Below are 18,559 nucleotides of genomic sequence, written 5' to 3'. Positions count from 1 at the left end.
ACATTTATTAAGTTTCCCGCTGAAACAAAATTGTTATGAGATGGAAATGTCTTATATTTGAATGATTATATCAATAAAAATATTGAAATAGTATAGTGAGACACTTTTATTTAAAAAATAACCAATTTCTCTAGTGTTTTAAAACTTACAATACATACCTAAGTAATTTTATACTTCTAACCAAAAAGAATACGGCATGCAATAACATTAATTAGGTATGAAAAAAATGTGTTACCTTTGCGGCATTTGAGCTGTAAGGTTCATCGAAGAGGCTCCACATTTGAGGTTTGAGGTTTTGCCACCAAGAAACGGTTCCTTTGAAGTAGTCTTCTTCGAAACCAAACTTTCTCGCCACCTCCTCGTCAGATGGTTTTTCGGTGTCCAAATCTAGCCTATCAAGAACTGCCAGGGTCTCTTGGGTGTCTCGATGCTGCAATAAACAATATAAAAATATGCATGAGTATCATAATTATTATTATTGAAAGTTGAACCGGATTTCGGGCAAAGTGAGATTAAGGTTTGAGATTATTAACTCTGGTTAAGAATAAAACAAAGTTGAAATCTTCTTATAATTTTCTAACAAAGTAAAAATTGTTTAGTTTATTCATTCATAATACAGTGGCAGAATGTCAATTAGAATAAATTGCAGATATGAAAAAGGATTTAGATAATAATATGTAATGATCTCTGTATAATATTATCATTTATACCAATCACCATATGACACTATTGATGTTTGAGACTTTTGCTTTATTTATTACAGTTATCTTTGATGTAAGCGAAATACGAGAGCATTGTATCAGTTACCTACTATCTAGCTTGATTATAGACTATGGATCAAAATTATACGTATTTTGTAAACAGCACGACTAGGAACTGTTTATAAAGTTCGCAAATGTTTTACAGAGTCTACAACATGAACGAGGGCCTCAAGCAAACGTTTATTTTAATGAATGCATTATTAAATTGACATTTGAAAAGCAGCCATTTTGAATGACGTGTGACGTCAGATTGCTTACGTCACAAACAGTGATATACGCTATATGGTGGAACATCGGTTAAATAGCTTATAAAGAATTTGGTAATCTCATACATACGGCCCTAAGGAAACAGAAGCACTCTCATAAACTTAATATGAAATATATCTTTATGGTTGAATTATCACAATTATATTACTATCACATACACGTATGTGTTATTTACTCTGCCGATACTGAGATGTTTAGTAGTCGTTAGTCTAATTATTATCAGTATTTATTTTAAGTTATCTGAATAATCAATTCGGTAGCAGCTATTGAATCTGAAATTTTGTTGCCGTATTTGGAACAAAACCCAATTAACTATTATGGAGGGGCATGTTGTGGCACATGTCTGTTTGCATTGTCACGCGTTGTGAACCTGTACGTTGAGATGTTACGTGACAAAGGAAGTACAACTACTTACTTATTGTGCGTTATTCAATGATCCGTTTGTTATCTCACATTTAAAAGTGGGATGATTGCGTTGGGCTAGGTGTATTTCAGAGAAAATATCTAACTACCCGATAGGGTTCCATTCAATAAGCCCTGTGGTAAAATAAATATCGGAGACCAAAACTTAGGTGATTAGATGGTGCAGAAAGAAACAACATGATTAGAATGGTATTAGAGAGAGTATTTACTAGACACATGTGAGTCGACTTGTTTTCTGGATACAACGAACAGTTGACTTACTAATGGACTTGACATATAAAAAATAAACAGCCCCTCGTAAAAGACTATGCCGGAAATCTGCGTCTAGTTATATAAATTTAATTTCAAATTTATTTATTTTACATAATATAAAGAAAGTGTAGGGTAATATGAGTAAATAATACAATACAAAATAAAATAAGAAAAATAAAAGTACATGGAAGCACACAGTGAACTAGGTTGATAGACCCTATCTTAAAAACTAATTAAACAACGTCCACATAAATTCACACTCACATAAGTGGAATATATCAATATCCGAAGCGATTTTCTTTCGATTTTTGATTCTTTCGTAAACACAAGTTTCGAAATGTATACGAATACGAGTGAACATAATATATTTCCACAGCTGTATTGTAAATGGTTTCGTGTAAATAAGTTTAGTATGTTTTAGAAAAATGAACTCTATCTTTATTTAAATAACGGTGATTATCGTAGATTTTTGTTCATGTTTATGAACCTATTATAATAATGAGTTTAATTTTATAATGATATTTTTTAAGTGACAGAGTATCTAGGTACGTATTATACGAGTATTATAAATAATACAGAACAGATACATATTATATCGTACTGCTGCTACCTACTATATAAGTAATTGGTTAAAACGTATTGAAATATAATAGTTTTCATATGTAAGTAAGTATATAATAATACTATAGAAAATTTGTGCGAAAATCAATTTCCATAATGAAATATTTGTACGTAGGTAGCAGTTGTAGTACCTTTTCAAATATAAGAAAACGATATTTTCAATTCGAGCAGGTCTAATATTTGTTATGTGGATTTAGAGAAACATATTTCCGTAGAACAACAGTATCCATGTAAATAATGATCGGCAGTACCTTAACGTAGAAATAATACCTATATTATGTTTTCATAAGCACTCTGCGAAGTTTGCGTGATTGATTTGTTTTTCTAGTAAAAAAATAACACTAACTCAGATATCAGTCAGATAAAATATCGCTGAAAATGCTAAATAATAATTTATCATTTTATTGCAATGTGAAAAGTGTATTGAAATAAATATTCAAGATCAATATTATTTTTGATAATAAACTAGATATAAATGTATTTTGTGAGTTGTAATGTTATTCTACTGTAAATAATGTTTATTAATTAATGTAATAAATACTTACATTGAACATTTTTTTAATGTGTTCCTATTAAGTTTCCAATACAGTCAATTCTATTTAATTAATAGATATATTTTTTTTCGACCATGTCTGATCCCAATAGGATCATATGGGCCTCCACAGAGTGGAGGTTTATATTAACACATTTTGTTTTTTACGAGAAATGGATGTCAACCACTTCCTCAACCTATTAGGTCCATACCCACACAAAAATTGAAAAACAATATGTGTACCTGTCAGACCCAGGAATCGAACCTGGGACCCACGCCGTTTAGTCCAACGCTTCAGCCATGCGGCCACCGTGGGGTGGGTATTACCTATCTAAAAACATTAACGAGAAAAACTAATATTTTTTTAACTCAAAGATTGACCTAAATACAATTAAACACCCCTAAGAAATGTTCGTTCGTTGAACAGGTTTCTCTTAATAATAATTTGGACCTAATAGGTTGAGCAAGTGGCTGACATCCATTTCTCGTTAAAAAAAACAAATCTGTTAATACAAACCTCTATTCCGTGGAGGTCCATAGTATGATCTTGTTGGGATCGGACATGGTCGAACAAAAAAAAATATTGCTATTTATATCACATTTGAAAATTATCAATTGTTTTTCAAATATTTATGGCTTTAATTTATTTTACATTTAAAAACATAGTTTTGAATATTCGGTGAGATTTCACAAAATCAAATTTTGGTATGATTTCATGATTTGATGTTATACACATATTTATTTTTTGTAAAAATCTGTGTTTTTAAAAGAAATTAAAAAAAATACTCAAACTATGAATACCTATATCAAAAATATTTTCGTATGTTTGAACTTAATGAACTAAATTTTAATCTAATCTAATATATAAAAATTAATATTTGTGTGTTTGTGTGTTTGTTTGTTCGTATTTAATGCGCAGCCATACCGTTCATCCGATTGCGATAAAACTTTGTAAACTTATTGCTTGCACTTGCGGGAAGAGTATAGGCTATACTAATATATAAAAATGAATGTCTGTCTGTATGTATGTCTGTCTGTGTGTCTGTCCCGTATGCGTTCCTATACCATTCATCCGATTGCAATGAAATTTTGGTAAGTGGTTGTATGCATACCCATAAAGGTTTCTGAATTAGAAAAATCATCATCTTCTTCTTCTTCTTCTTCATTATATTTTCCTTTATTCGTATGGTTCCTATACCATTCATCCGATTGCAATGAAATTTTGGTAAGTAGTTGTATGCACACCCATAAAGGTTTCTGAATTAGAAAAATTATCATCTTATTCTTCTTCTTCATTCTATCTTCTTTTATTCGTATGGTTCCTATACCATTCATCCGATTGCAATGAAATTTTGATAAGTAGTTGTATGCACACCCATAAAGGTTTCTGAATTAGAAAAATCATCATTTTCTTCTTCTTCTTCATTCTATCTTCTTTTATTCATATGGTCCCTATACCATTCATCCGATTGCGATGAAACCTTCATCAGTTGTTGTGGTAACATCCGCAATGGTTTTTGAATTAGTACAACCATCTTCTTCTTCTTCTTCTTCTTCTTCTTCTATTCTATATTCTTCTATTCGTATGCGTTCCTATTCCATTCATCCGATTGCAATAAAATTTTCGCCAGTAATTGTGCCAACACCCGCAAAGGTTTCTGAATTAGTACAACTATATTCTTCTTCTTCTTCTTCTTCATTCTATCTTCTTTTATTCGTATGGTCCCTATACCATTCATCCGATTGCAATGAAACCTTCATCAGTTGTTGTGGTAACACCCGCAATGGTTTTATAATTATTACAACCATCTTCTTCTTCTTCTTCTTCTTCTTCTATTCTATATTCTATATTCTTCTATTCGTATGCGTTCCTATTCCATTCATCCGATTGCAATAAAATTTTCGTTAGTAATTGTGCCTACACCCGCGAAGGTTTCTGAATTAGTACAACCATCTTGTTCTTCTTCTTCTTCATTCTATCTTCTTTTATTCGTATGGTCCCTATACCATTTATCCGATTGCGATGAAACCTTCGTCAGTTGTTGTGGTAACACCCGCAATGGTTTTTGAATTAGTACAACTATCTTCTTCTTCTTCTTCTTCTTCTTCTTCTATATTCTTCTATTCGTATGCGTTTCTATTCCATTCATCCGATCGCAACAAATTTTTCGTCAGTAATTGTGCCAACACCCGCAAAGATTTGTGAATTGGTACAACCATCTTCTTCTTCTATTCTATCTTCTATTCGTATGCGTTCCTATACCATTCATCCGATTGCAATGAAATTTTGATCAACTGTTGTGCTCACGCCGCAAAGGTCTCTGAATTGTTACAACTATTTTCTTTTTTCTTCTATTCTATCTTCTTCTATTTGTATGCGTTCTTATACCATTCATCCGATTGCGATGAAATTTTGACCAGTTGTTGTGAGCACGCCCGCAAAGAGTTCTGAATTAGTACAAATATCTTATTCTTCTTCTATTCGTATGCGTTCCTATACCATTAATCCGATTGCAATGAAACTTTGGTGAGTTGTCATGCGCATGCCCACGAAGGTTTCTGAATTAGAAAATCATCTTCTTCTACTATTCGTATGCGTTCCTATACCATTCATCCGATTGCGATGAAACTTTTGTCAGTTGTGTGCGGTTTCTAAATTATTATTATATAACATACAAAGTTTGTTGTTTGTTTGTTCCATCCAATTTTGATTTTTTTTTTACCACACATTTATAACATTAATAACGTTTTCATATTTTGGATTCGATTTTAATTTAGTGTTCTGATGTTTGACCTTTACTCCTATTATAATTATTTTCATATTGCCATATTGTATTACACAGATATTTTAATATTAAAGAAATAATTACCTCTTATTATTTTTCAAATATCTAAGATAAATATAACCACGAAGCGACCCCGTGCGAAGCCGGGTACTTCAGCTAGTACTTAATAAAAATGACCACAAAATAATATGTAATAATAAGATGGAATCGTTTAATGAATTGACATTTAGTAACGTTTTTTTAAATAATTATAAGCTTATCTTTAGCTTTAAATATAAAATATTTTTCTTTTTCAATGTTTTAAAATACCTTTGTCTTTATTAATTAAAATACTTCTAAACGTAAACTATAAAAAAAATCTCAAATTACAAGCATCGCATTTTCCGCTAGGAGCCTCTGGTAGGTCGAGAACTGAGTAACCAAAGAAAAACGTCACGCAAATTTTCTTTTTTAATAAAAATACAATAATACATATTATACCTATGCAATGCTGCGAACGCAGTGACATTTTAGACATAAATATTACCTACTTATCATTTCAATCATTCTAAAAATGTTTTAAAATTGTGACATAAAATAGGGTGTATTTCAGTACCTGCCTACTTCAATCTATCCGGTAACAATTTTTAAGCATTATAATTTGTGAAATAACATTCTACGCCAACTGAATATGGAAATTATTAATATAAATCTAAATACTTTTTATAAACCAAGGAGGGAGTGTTTATGGTTAAATGACTATAAATTGTTCCGTTTTATTGTAATAGCGAGCTTAATACCGCTGTAATTAAATCACAATCATTCGAGATGCTATAAAAAATATTATGGTTGGCAGTAAAACATATTAATACGATTATATATATTTAGATTTTATTGGTTTTACCCTATTAAATGAATAGGGACCAACGTTTAAATTATTATTATTCATAGTCGTTTGTTCTCACCGCTAGATTTTCCTGCTCTTTGCAGGAACATTTATTAGTAGTGAATAAAATAAATATCATTTATTATTCATGACCTCTTCTTCTTCTTCATTTTCTGGTTCATTATTTTAATAGTATATCGTCAAAATATAATTAATCTAATAAACCTGTTTCTTACAGATTTGTTGAGTGTTATAAAATATTATAATATTTGAGATAATTTTGTGATAAGACAATGAATGAAGACTATTTCAAAAGAGATGTGATATATATATATATATATATTTGTCAGAAAGTACTAACTTACGTTGGCATGCAGCAAATATTTTCGCACGATACAAAGTTGCACGACCATTGTTCGCTGACGTATGAGATTCCATACAGTTCCACATTTCACTGAAACTACTCAGCGGAAAATTATCGAGCGAATTTTTATTATGGTGATACAATTCACGCGACCATTTTCCATATATTATACGTCGGCGAACTATGATTGCACGACTTTATATCGCGCAACTATGTCAAATAACATTCGCTGCATATGAAAAAGAGGAAACTCTGCAACTATATAATATTCTAATGGAAATTGCGACCTTGTTATTTTACCGAACGATACATTGAAGTGTTTCTATGCATTAGTAAATAAAAAATCCTTTTAACATCAAATATATTGTTATGATTTTTTGTGGTATTGGTATATATTTTTTTACGAAAAATCAATTAAGGTATCCGGAAAATTTATATTTTTTATGATATAGGGAGAATATAATTTTTTTATAGAGGGGAGCTGTAAGTTTGGAGTTTTGCTATTTTTATTTTATTTTAATTGTTCGAACACTATGTATTTACTTAATCTCTTGTGGACCAAATTCTGGATCGATAAAACGTGTCGAATTTTAACGAATTTTAACCAGTCGGCCACGATGGCCGCGTGGCTTAAGCGTTGGCCTATAGCATCGTGGGTATTAAGTGTTTATTTAGAGGTGGTTTTTTCAGAAGAATTAAAATAGTAATTATTACTATGGCCGCGCGGTTTAAGAGTCAGCCTATTAGTGCCGTGGGTCTCAGGTTCGAATCCTGGGTCTGGCAAGTACACATATTGTTTTTCAATTTGTGTATGAGTCAGAGTATGTACCTAATAGGTTAAGCAAGTGGCTGACATCCATTTCTTGTAAAAACTAAATCTGTTAATACAAACCTCCATTCGGTGGAGGCCCATATGATCTTATTAGGATCGGACATAGTCGGAAGATTCTACCCCGTGATCCATGGATTTATAGACGAGCATTACATCTACTACTCTCCACAGGCACCTCAAACAATAAGTGTTTATAAATATGAATTTTCTCACCAAGGAAATGATAAAGTTAGAAATTTATCCAATAATATATTAAAATATTGTCAAGCGTAAATATTGCAAAGATTTTAGTAGAAATTAAAGCACGACTCAATAAATCCTGCAAAACTTGATAAATTAAACATTCTGTAATAACATTGTTAATCTACGCAGGGGATGAAAATAAAATAACGTAGGCTAGTACGTTTTAAAAAATGTTCTGTAATAAATCTAGTTTGCATGACGAATAACTTGGATTATGCAAGATTAATGTTGGAAAGGCCTTAAAAGGGCGCGTACCTTCCCCCATGTACTGATATTGTAAGGCAACTGAGCTTGAAGCTTTTTATTCGATTTTTTTCTTCCCCCTTTTCAAGAAGTAAGTAATGTTAGCTTTTCTATACAGAATTATGGAGGTTTGTTTGTAAGATTTAATTTTGTGTTTACGTTTGATACATATTAACCAATAATAATAATAATAAATTTTCAGTGTGTAATATTGCAATATGATATGTTAGGTGTGAAATTACGTGAAATAAAGTAAATGTAGTACCTAAATAAACATAAATTATGACATAATAAAAATATACAAATTTCCTTACGGTAGTGTTGTTACTACTCGTGTATGAAGCTGTAGGTGTGGGTTAAATCATACGACTGGTAAAAAAAACATTTTTTTAATATGTAGCTCTACAATTCCTCAAAAAAAAATGTTATTATACAATTAAGTATGCGATACCAATAGAAATTTAATTATTAGTACCTATATAAACGCTATGATATTATTTTCTACTACTTACGTAAAAAAATCATTTCTTAATAAGTATGCTAAAATGATCATTTTTATTCAGTACAATAATATATACGATTTAAGCTTGTTCTGTATTTTTAAGAATCTTCATTACTATAAATAGTTCATGACCAATATAAACTTAAATTAATGATAAAGATTACTTATTTATTAAAATGTAACATATATTTGAAAATACGATATTATATTTGTTTAAAATAAAAATTAGTTGAAAATAATATTTTTTTAAAGAAAACTATACCATTCCTGCTTATTAAATTTACCGACGCCGATTTTGAATTGAAAATATTTTTTTAAAAAGTTGCTTTTCAATAATAACCATGTATTAGTGTTGACAACCACAGTGGCCGCGCGGCTTAAGTGTTGGACTATAAAGCCGTGGGACCCAGGTTCGAATTCTGGGTCTGGCAAGCACACATATTGTTTTTCAATTTGTGTGTGTCAGGGTGTGGACCTAATAGGTTGAGCAAGTGGCTGATATCCATTTCTCGTAAAAAAACAAAATCTGTCAATAGAAACCTCCACTCTGTGGAGGCCCATATGATCCTATCAGGATCGGACATGGTCGGAAAAAAAATGTATTAGTCATGTATTTGTTGGTATGTGATGTAATGAATGTTGCGATGAATGAGGGGTAGAGTGTCCGTTTTAGAAGCAGTCAGTTACGGGTTCAAATTACGCATCTTGCATGTTATTTTATCGTTTCTGTTTATTTGAAAGCATTCGAATAATAGGTTAAGTGAGTAGCTAATAAATATTTCTCATAAATAAATGTGTTAAAAATCTTTTAAAGAGGTGGCAAAGACCCACATCAAATTGCAGAGCCAATTATATTATAATTAGTATAGTAGTGTCGTAAGTAAAGAGATAATTACATATTTTAAATATACTCGTAAGTTACCATAATAACAACAATAAAGTAAGATTTAAACATGCAATAATTTGATTTTCATTGTAACGCACGTATACATTAATAATTTAGTTGCTAGGACCACCGCTTAGCAACCAATAATAGTCTTTTACTTTTTACGGATTTTTCTGAAATAACTTTCCATACAAAACAGAATTAACTGAAAATGAATTCAATTCTGCTTAAAGATGGCTAAAAGTATTAAAAGAATGTATTGGCACCGTGTTCTGATATATTCTAAAAGTTTTAAATGTCTAGCTAGGCGGGAAGTTAATTAAAAATCTATTGCAAGATTTGCACTGGACAAACAAGAATACGAGCTAATAAAAACGTTGTAAAATATAAAAATCCTCCGAAATCTTACATGAAAGGTGTATATTAGTTAATTCTGAAAGAATTCAGAATGTGAAATAATTCGGTGCAGATTTTGGCATTATAAAATCGGTCCATAAATAATTCGCAGTTTGACAGCTCTGATACAACAAAGCCAATTTTTTCCCGCTCCCAGCCATGGTCCAAAATGTCGCAAAAATGGAAATTTAATTCCTTGGGCTTTTAAATTCGGATGAATTATGCATACTAAAAATGAGCTTCCATGCTTGACACGTAAAAGCCTTTGTTTGACACGAGGCGCTTTTGTAACGGATTATCATTTAATATTGATATTGAATATTCACAACGGTGACACGAGCGAATGAGCTTTCAGAAATCCTATCATTATTTTACTTTTAAAGGTAGCGCGTACAAATTAATAGCGAATAAACACTGATGAAAGACATACCTTTGGACGATGCCCATAACCAGGTTAATTTGAAATAAGTTCCTTCAAAGTCATGATTCAAACTTTAAAAGCCAATTAACTTGGGTCATCTACGATAAAGCAGTAAAATCATCAAGTTGTTTGGTTACCTAACGTATATGACTAACGTGCCATTGATAATTGATAATAAATATTTACAATTGCCTCTTGCGCGAGGGCTAGTTTACGTGGTCGTTAATTTATAAATTCCTAAAATACTACTTCCCTTCACTCGATTACACTTCAACTACTATATTATATTGTTTATAATATTATATATATATATATATATTTCCCATCGATTTTTTTTGTATCTAACTACATGTATTATTTTCAATGTATTATTATTTTATTTTTCTTTATATTTATGTTAAATGTCGCGAAGTTTATAAACATTACTAATGTAATTGAATTTGAAAATTAATTAATGGTATAAACTATAAAGTGACAAGATCTAAAATAGCCAATTATCGGGTTGGAAAGAGCTTTCAAGAAAAAAATACTCCAATTAAATCAAGTGAAGACGCTCTTTAAACTTACCACTCACATTCAAAAGCCATGTATTTCAGATATTCGATGAGTTTGTATATATTAGATCACGCATTGTTCCAAAAAATGACATCAGTCAATAGGAGTAAAATAATTACAATGGTAAGAAAATCATTCAGCGGCTTGAAAAGAAACATCAAATCAAGAACGAGGGTGCTTGATAAAAGAAAACGAAAATAAAGCTCTACACAATCTTAATCAAGCCTATATAGATCATGACTGGAGAAAGACTGCTCGGCTTTCTAACGAAGAGATGAGAGGAAGGAGGCATTTTTTTTTAAATTATCATATTTATTAAGAAACTGATTGTAAAAAAAATGTTAAGAAAAACAAAACTATATATCTTCTCATTTAACTATCTCGTTGAAATTTCATTTATTACATCGAAAAGTGTCAAAAACGAATTTAAATTGAACATTACATATTTTTCAATCACATACAAAAATATAAAGTAAATATACAGCACCGTTTCTCTTTATACTCGTTTAAAAAACATTTATATGATGTTCGAAAATTTGAATTTATTAATTTGAAACAAAACGTTCCTTTTGTTACAACAAAAGAATGCTTTGAAAAGAAAATAAAGGAGAGTGAAATTTTTATTTGATATAGCAGGTCCATTTAAAATTTGTCGTCTAATTTATAAAATTATTTGTGTGTTTAAACTTTAAAATATAGTACAGATTAGATTGTTAATTTCTTATTTATCAATTACGCTTGTGAAGATGTGTGGAAACAATATGGATAATAAGTAAGTACCTTTGTGGCATACTTTTTTCTATAGATTCTAATACAAAAGAAAAACACTATCTCTGTATCTTACATTTTTCAGAATTTGTTAAACAATGCGTACACCATTAACTATATATATATATATACTTTCAGACCAAATAAACAATGCAACCCCTGCCCTCCCGATGCCATCACATGCTATAAATATCAAGACAACGGACCGACTGTAAGGATTTTTTCTAAATATTTTTTTCTTTAATCGCTTTAAATACATATGGGCCCTTTTTGATTCTAATAATAAGTGTTTATTTAGAGGTGGCTTTTTCAGAAGAATTAAAATAGTAATTATTACTATGGCCGCGCGGCTTAAGAGTCGGCCTATTAGTGCCATGGGTCTCAGGTTCAAATCCTGGGTCTAACAAGCACACACATTGTTTTTAAATTTGTGTATGAGTCAGAGTATGGACCTTATTGGTTGAGCAAGTGGCTGACATCCATTTCTCGTGAAAACAAAATCTGTTAATGCAAACCTCCACTCTGTGGAGGCCCATATGATCCTATTAGGATCAGACATGGTCAGAAGAATAAGAATTATTACAAGCCATTCCTATCGAAAAACATTCAAGAATGACATGAATGAAAATAAAAGCTCGATTTAATACTTGTATGTGGTTGGTTTGATTGATTATGTATCTAGTAAGGCACGAAATTATCCTAATTCCTAATTATAAAACATCTGAATCTTTCATCAGCTGATTTGATATTCAATACAGATTCTCTTCGGTATGTTTGCGCTGATTTTTTTAGATTTTATGGTCACGTGGTCTTTAGGAAAAATTCACATGTTGAATAACTTGGGGTATCTGGTCAGGAATTGAGAAAAAAGTCCACCAAGAAAAATATTAAGTGGCGCTAGTTTTCCACTGACATAGGGTCTGAGTACCACTGAATGCCAAAAGGATTGAAAACGGGCCGTGGAGAAAACTGTTACCAGACGGTGAAATCATTTGGGTTTAAGGGGCCCGTAAACGAGCATCAAAAAATGCAGATTGCCGATACAATTGTCAAAAAAAAGTTCTACTATTGCCCAAGTGCTGGGCAATGTATGACCCGTCATCAATGTCAGACAAGTGAGGCTGATATATTTTGTGCGTACACGTGACAACAACGGCCAGCACGCCAAGTTTCTGCACCATATCTCGTCCTAAATAATCTAAAATAAAATAAGGATTTGGATCGGATCCTACTTAAACAAACGTGAAACAATAAGTAATATAAACCAAAAAATTAGTTATTGATAATTATTTATTTAAAAACTTTACGAAAATGACAAAAATTGACTTTTAGTAGGTAATTTGTTAAATAAAATTAGTGCGAAGAAAAATAAAGTAGATACAGTTTTGAAGAAAGCAACACTGATTACTATTATACTGCCAGTCACTCTTCGATGTTTGCCAACTGGAGATTCCTACACGGGTTAAATGTATCTACTCAGGATGTTCAACTCTTCGATTGTTCACATTGTTCCAGATCTAGACGTTTGTGCACCTTTGATAATTGGCATTTTTATATTTTGATCATTACATAGTTTGGCTTCCACGTTCCATAGTTAAAGACGTAAATAAACCTCGTTAATAAGCTTCAATACCCTGTGGTTTATTTATTTATTCATTGTACGTAGTGTGAATTGACGATTAGTATTAACACCATAATAATATTAATAACGACACAGCGAAAAATTATAATAATGTATTGTTGAATCGGCTGTCACTATATACAACGTTTTTACTGTTGCTAGGATGACGTCAAACAGAGACGCATACATGAAGCAGAGCGAGAATGAAATAGATTTATCTAGCAATTTTTGCCGTTTTTTTGATTGCGATCGATATTATAATACAATATATCGACCAACCATGTTACCAGATAGTATAGGCAATAGATGTAAAGTTTTGGCAACGTAAACTACTATTGTCGTATTTTGGGGAACTATTAACGGCGACACAATTGCCGTATCAAATTGCCGTAAAAAGTGGCTCGTTTACGGGCCCCTTAAGATTATTAGTTGTGTGGTATAGATGAAGATTAAGTCTCAACGCGCTTCACATTTAACAAGTATAGTTTTAATTGATAATGAATGGAAAATTTATTGAATTTATTTTTGGCAGATCGATAAACTTCCGGAGTCTGCATTCAAACGGAATGGTCTTCAAGATAATGTTTTCTCCGAAAGTGGAAGCATCAGATACCTCTGCCAGACCTGTTGTTACCCCACACCATCCGTACGATGCGCACCGCCAATCAACATCTGCTGCAGTAATGATCGTCTCTGATCTTATCACTCCTTGTAACTAACTGTAAGGCAATTACTTATCAATGGGACATTATTAATTGCATATAAAACGTATATAATTTGCATGTTTTGGCTTGGGTCGTCCTCCTTTAAATAGTGAAAATATTAATAATACTAAAGACATAAGTAACAATATTCTTTCATGAGATAGTAATAAATGAACATTTGAGAACGATATTTACAGAATGTTGAAAACAGTAATGTAAAATTTTTAATCGCATATTAAACTCTAAAGTGGATTTAGTCGGAATTAAGTTAAAATTAATTTATTTAAAAAAATATTTTTATTACACCTGTGGCTAGATTAACTTATTTCTTTAGAATGAAAATAAAAAAAAATGGATACCATAATATGCAAATGAAATCTTACTGATTTTGATTATTATTATTCAAGGTCAAAGAAGCACGCGTGATTGCACCGATAGACGCATCGAATATTGTTTGAACAGAGTGCCTTGTCGGGAGTGTGAAAATGTTCTGCGTGCGAAGTGCGATTGCATCAATAGAACCGCCATACATAACGCTATCTCACGACTGCCGCGTCACAAAACAAACTGCTATTCAGAGGTTAGATCTATTTGTGAGGCTTGCCGTTTGGCTTTCCAACAAACTGCCGGATTCTCCAAGCAAGATAAATTCGAGAAAAACATATTTAACGATGATACGTTGGCAACATTATCTCATGCGACAAGGAAAGAAATTTACAAGTACGCTCCAGAACGTGTGAATGTTTATTTGGTAATACAGAGTCCCCGAGAAAAGCAAATCCAAAATACGTCTGAAAATTCCGTTGTTGATTCTTTACACCTAAGTCCAACGCCAAGTTTGATATCTCAATTTGTTGGCAATAAAAAAGTACGCAATGTAAAAGAATGTGGGAAATCGGAAGTTCCATCCGGAAAAAAGTCAAAAAAGGGGCTTCGTTTATAATTAAGAAATAAAACTTCTTTAAAATTGTAATCAAATCAATTTATTCGGTTTATCTTACAAGCCTATTGCAATTAAATCTCTATAATATAAAGCAACCTATTTTCAGGACAGTGGAAACGTCTAAACTATGTATAATATTGTTTATTTAAAATCGTTGTAAAAAATGGTTACCTTTATGTCTTAATCTATGTTTTCACATATTTATCAATTCTCCTCCTAATAATATGCAGAAGTACAGTTTAAACAATACTTGACATACCACGGTAGCCCTATGTATTATGAAATGGTGATGAGTATAAAGCTTGTAAATTTGTTTTGTGAAAAAAAAATACGAGGTTTTTGTGGATCCATTTTTAAAATCATTATACATATTATGGAGATTACGAAAATGAAAATATTATTTAATAATTTTAATGCATACCAAAAAAGTGGGATTAACGAGTTTTACAAGATTTAAAATTAATTTTAAAAATGTATTAATTATAGTATAAAAACACATATTATTGAAATTAATAAATTTGGTATAAAAATATAATAGTTAGGATATATTTTGATTTATACATTGAATACAATTGTCATATATATTTATGAATGACTTTTAATAAAATAAATTAAAAAAGTGATTTTTATTGTTGTTTGAAGCTTGTAAGCTTATTTGAGCTTTGCGATATAATTATAATATCTTTAAATTGATTTGAAATCATTGGATTAAGAGCTTATATCTAAGCGCAATACAGGTGATAATGAATAAAAAAATATTAGAGCTACCAATTTAATGGAATTAAATAATTAATAATGATTTGCCTGTTTTTAAATTGTCTGGCATTAAAAACGGTCCATGGCATAGAAACATCTTAAGGATGCCTAGTTGGCAAACTTGTGATACAATATTTTCTTTATCACTTTCTAAGGAGTGTCAAGAAAAAGTTATGAATTATCAGACACAAATTACTGTACGATTGCAAAAATGATGAGTAATCCAATAATGTAGTTTCTTATATTAATCGTAAAACAATTTATTTATATCTATATAGCAGTATTACAAACTTATATAACTAAACACATTTATTACAATAAATAAATATCTTCATTATTGTAATAGAAATAGGTACTGTACGACAACATTATTTAGGCAACAACAGGAAGTCGCTCTTATCGCGTATAGAATATTTCACAGTGTTGTCATTTTTTGAGAAAACATATCCCGCGAAATTAGGTTTTAAGTTTATATCAATTCTATTCTCAGTAAGTTTATAAGTACATTAATTTATAAGTCTAATTATTGTTCAATAAATATCAATAGAATTTTTTTTTCAAATAATTTCACCTCTTAATTATTACTATTATATTAGGTTAATTATTACAGTGTAATTATTGAATTTGGAAGGAAATGTATCATTGAACCCACATTAACTGATAATATTGCTGTAGGTATTTATTAATTAAATAACTAGAACACAAATTATGAGTAAAAAAGTAGAAGTGAAAGATATAACATATTCAATATTATATTGATGACCCAATCACATGTTTTATAATTTACAAATGATGTCTTTATATCGTATTTTTAGTAAAATTGTTGTAGAAACACATACTGTGAAAATAATTTTCTATAAATTAAATTATATCCACCTTACATAAATTTTAAAACAATATGTACCTACTTATCGGTTTAAAAATTAGGAAAAAATAGGACAATTCATTAACTAACTAATGATCATTTATACTTAATTATTATACGTCTAAAAATATTAATAAAATAGATTACGATACACATAACTTTATAATATACAAACATAATTTCCAGTATTTGGGGAAATATTTCTAGTATTACAACACTGAATTTTGACATACCTGACATGACAGGAACCCGTAAAATGGGCTTGTTGAAAGTATTGTATAGGCTCACCTTTTAAATACGACTCTTTTTCTTCTTCGCAATAAATCAAAAGTTTACTGATAATAATTCGAACATCATTTCGTATTGTGTTAAACATCTTTTGAATATAAAAAGCTTCAAATTACGTAAATTGATAGATGCGTCCAATACGAAGTGTCAAAAATGTAATGAAAAATTTGGGGGGGTTCCTAATTTGAAACCGGAAGTTCGATTAGCTGTACGTAGTTCACAGATTTGCCACGTAGCCAAGATGAAGTTGCCGGACAATATATTATAAATTTTTGTTGTTTTCTCCGACATGGAAAATTCTAAATTTGAAAATGAACTGACAACAAAAATCGACCAAAGAGATTGATTATAATCGGACGGTGATGGAAACAAATGACAATCATTCTCATTAATTTGACAGATAAGTACCAGGTCGTGTTTTTAGATCATGTTTTTGTAGTAATTAATGAGGAAATATGCATTTATGTCTTGCTAAAACTTATTGTCTACCACTGCTCTGTTTTAAGATTTAAATAGTTTTCTAGATTATCAATTGTGATTTGTAATGTATCGAGTGTATAGAAAGTATTAAACGATATTAAAATTAATTTATAACTGAGACAAATGAAAAAGAATGGTATCGAATAGAAAATTATTGCAGCAATACTTGAAAATCACACAGAGAAATTTTACAACGACATCTCAGTAAATAATACAATAATTATATTGGGTAATCATAAAAAAATATAACACGGTTACAGAAAATATACACATCAATTACGATAGTTTGCATTAGTCTTATTGTCAGATAATAAAGTATTTATTTTTTCTATATTTACCAAAGGTAAACCAATTAATATACTTTTTTTTTTACAATTATGATACTCTTGCACTGCTAAGTTGCAACAAATGGGAACTAAGTTTAAAACAATATTTATTTGTTTATATTTTAAAACATTATGTACCCAAAATGACAGCAATGCCAGAGAAAAGGATACAAATTAAGGATTCATGACAATAACTAAACTCTCGCGAATCATTCAAAATGTATTAAATTGGCTCATCTCCAAGGGTCGTATAAGTGGAAATGGGTGGCGAATCAGACCTTTAGTAGAAAGGCTTATGATGGTATTATAGCAAATTTCAAGAGAGCCGAGTCCCCTTGGTAATTTGCAGGTAAAATGGGACAATGACCTGGTTTCTTGATAGTGAATCATCAAAAGGTAAATATTGTTGAATAATTCAGTTAAAGATTACAGCACCCTGATATTGCGTAGTATGAAAAGTTTTGTTGTTTCAGAAGTAAGACTATTAGAAAATGTACTCGTAAAATAATAAATGACCGAGTAATTTGTAAATGTTATAATAAATGACAACATGCCGTCAATAGTTACTGTGGTGAACAAACAATACATTGATAATTAATATATTTAATGTTAGTAGGTAAGTACATAATAATATCCGTTTATTGATTTCTTACCATATACCAAAGTTATTGCATAATATAGAAGATAAAGCCTTACATTAAGTAATAATCATTGAAGCAAATATCAGCTTGTCATAATTGCCAGTTGCTATACGTAATACAAATTTTGTGGTTTTGACATTTCAAACTTTCTGTGATAATGAGTGGCAGGGCACAATTCATTTTTTCATCGGAAGCTACCTAATTAAAATACAAATATA

At 30.5% G+C, this 18,559-nt stretch overlaps 1 protein-coding gene across 1 annotated transcript in view; it reads right to left on the bottom strand.

Annotated features, from left to right (window-relative positions):
• Positions 1-18,559, bottom strand: part of LOC147068400 (potassium voltage-gated channel protein Shaw-like) — a 418,216-nt gene that overhangs the window by 74,887 nt on the left and 324,770 nt on the right. Inside the window, exon 7 of the mRNA XM_085952982.1 lies at positions 236-430. Within this exon, the coding sequence (XP_085809108.1) occupies positions 236-430 (195 nt within the window). The remainder of the gene's footprint in view (positions 1-235; positions 431-18,559) is intronic.

Source organism: Rhyacophila brunnea, unplaced genomic scaffold, assembly GCF_057557595.1.
Source record: "Rhyacophila brunnea isolate RB1 unplaced genomic scaffold, BYU_Rbru_1.0 scaffold_3, whole genome shotgun sequence".
NCBI lineage: Eukaryota > Metazoa > Arthropoda > Insecta > Trichoptera > Rhyacophilidae > Rhyacophila > Rhyacophila brunnea.
Note: the sequence above shows the minus strand (reverse complement) of the source record. Positions and strands in the feature narration are given on the sequence as shown.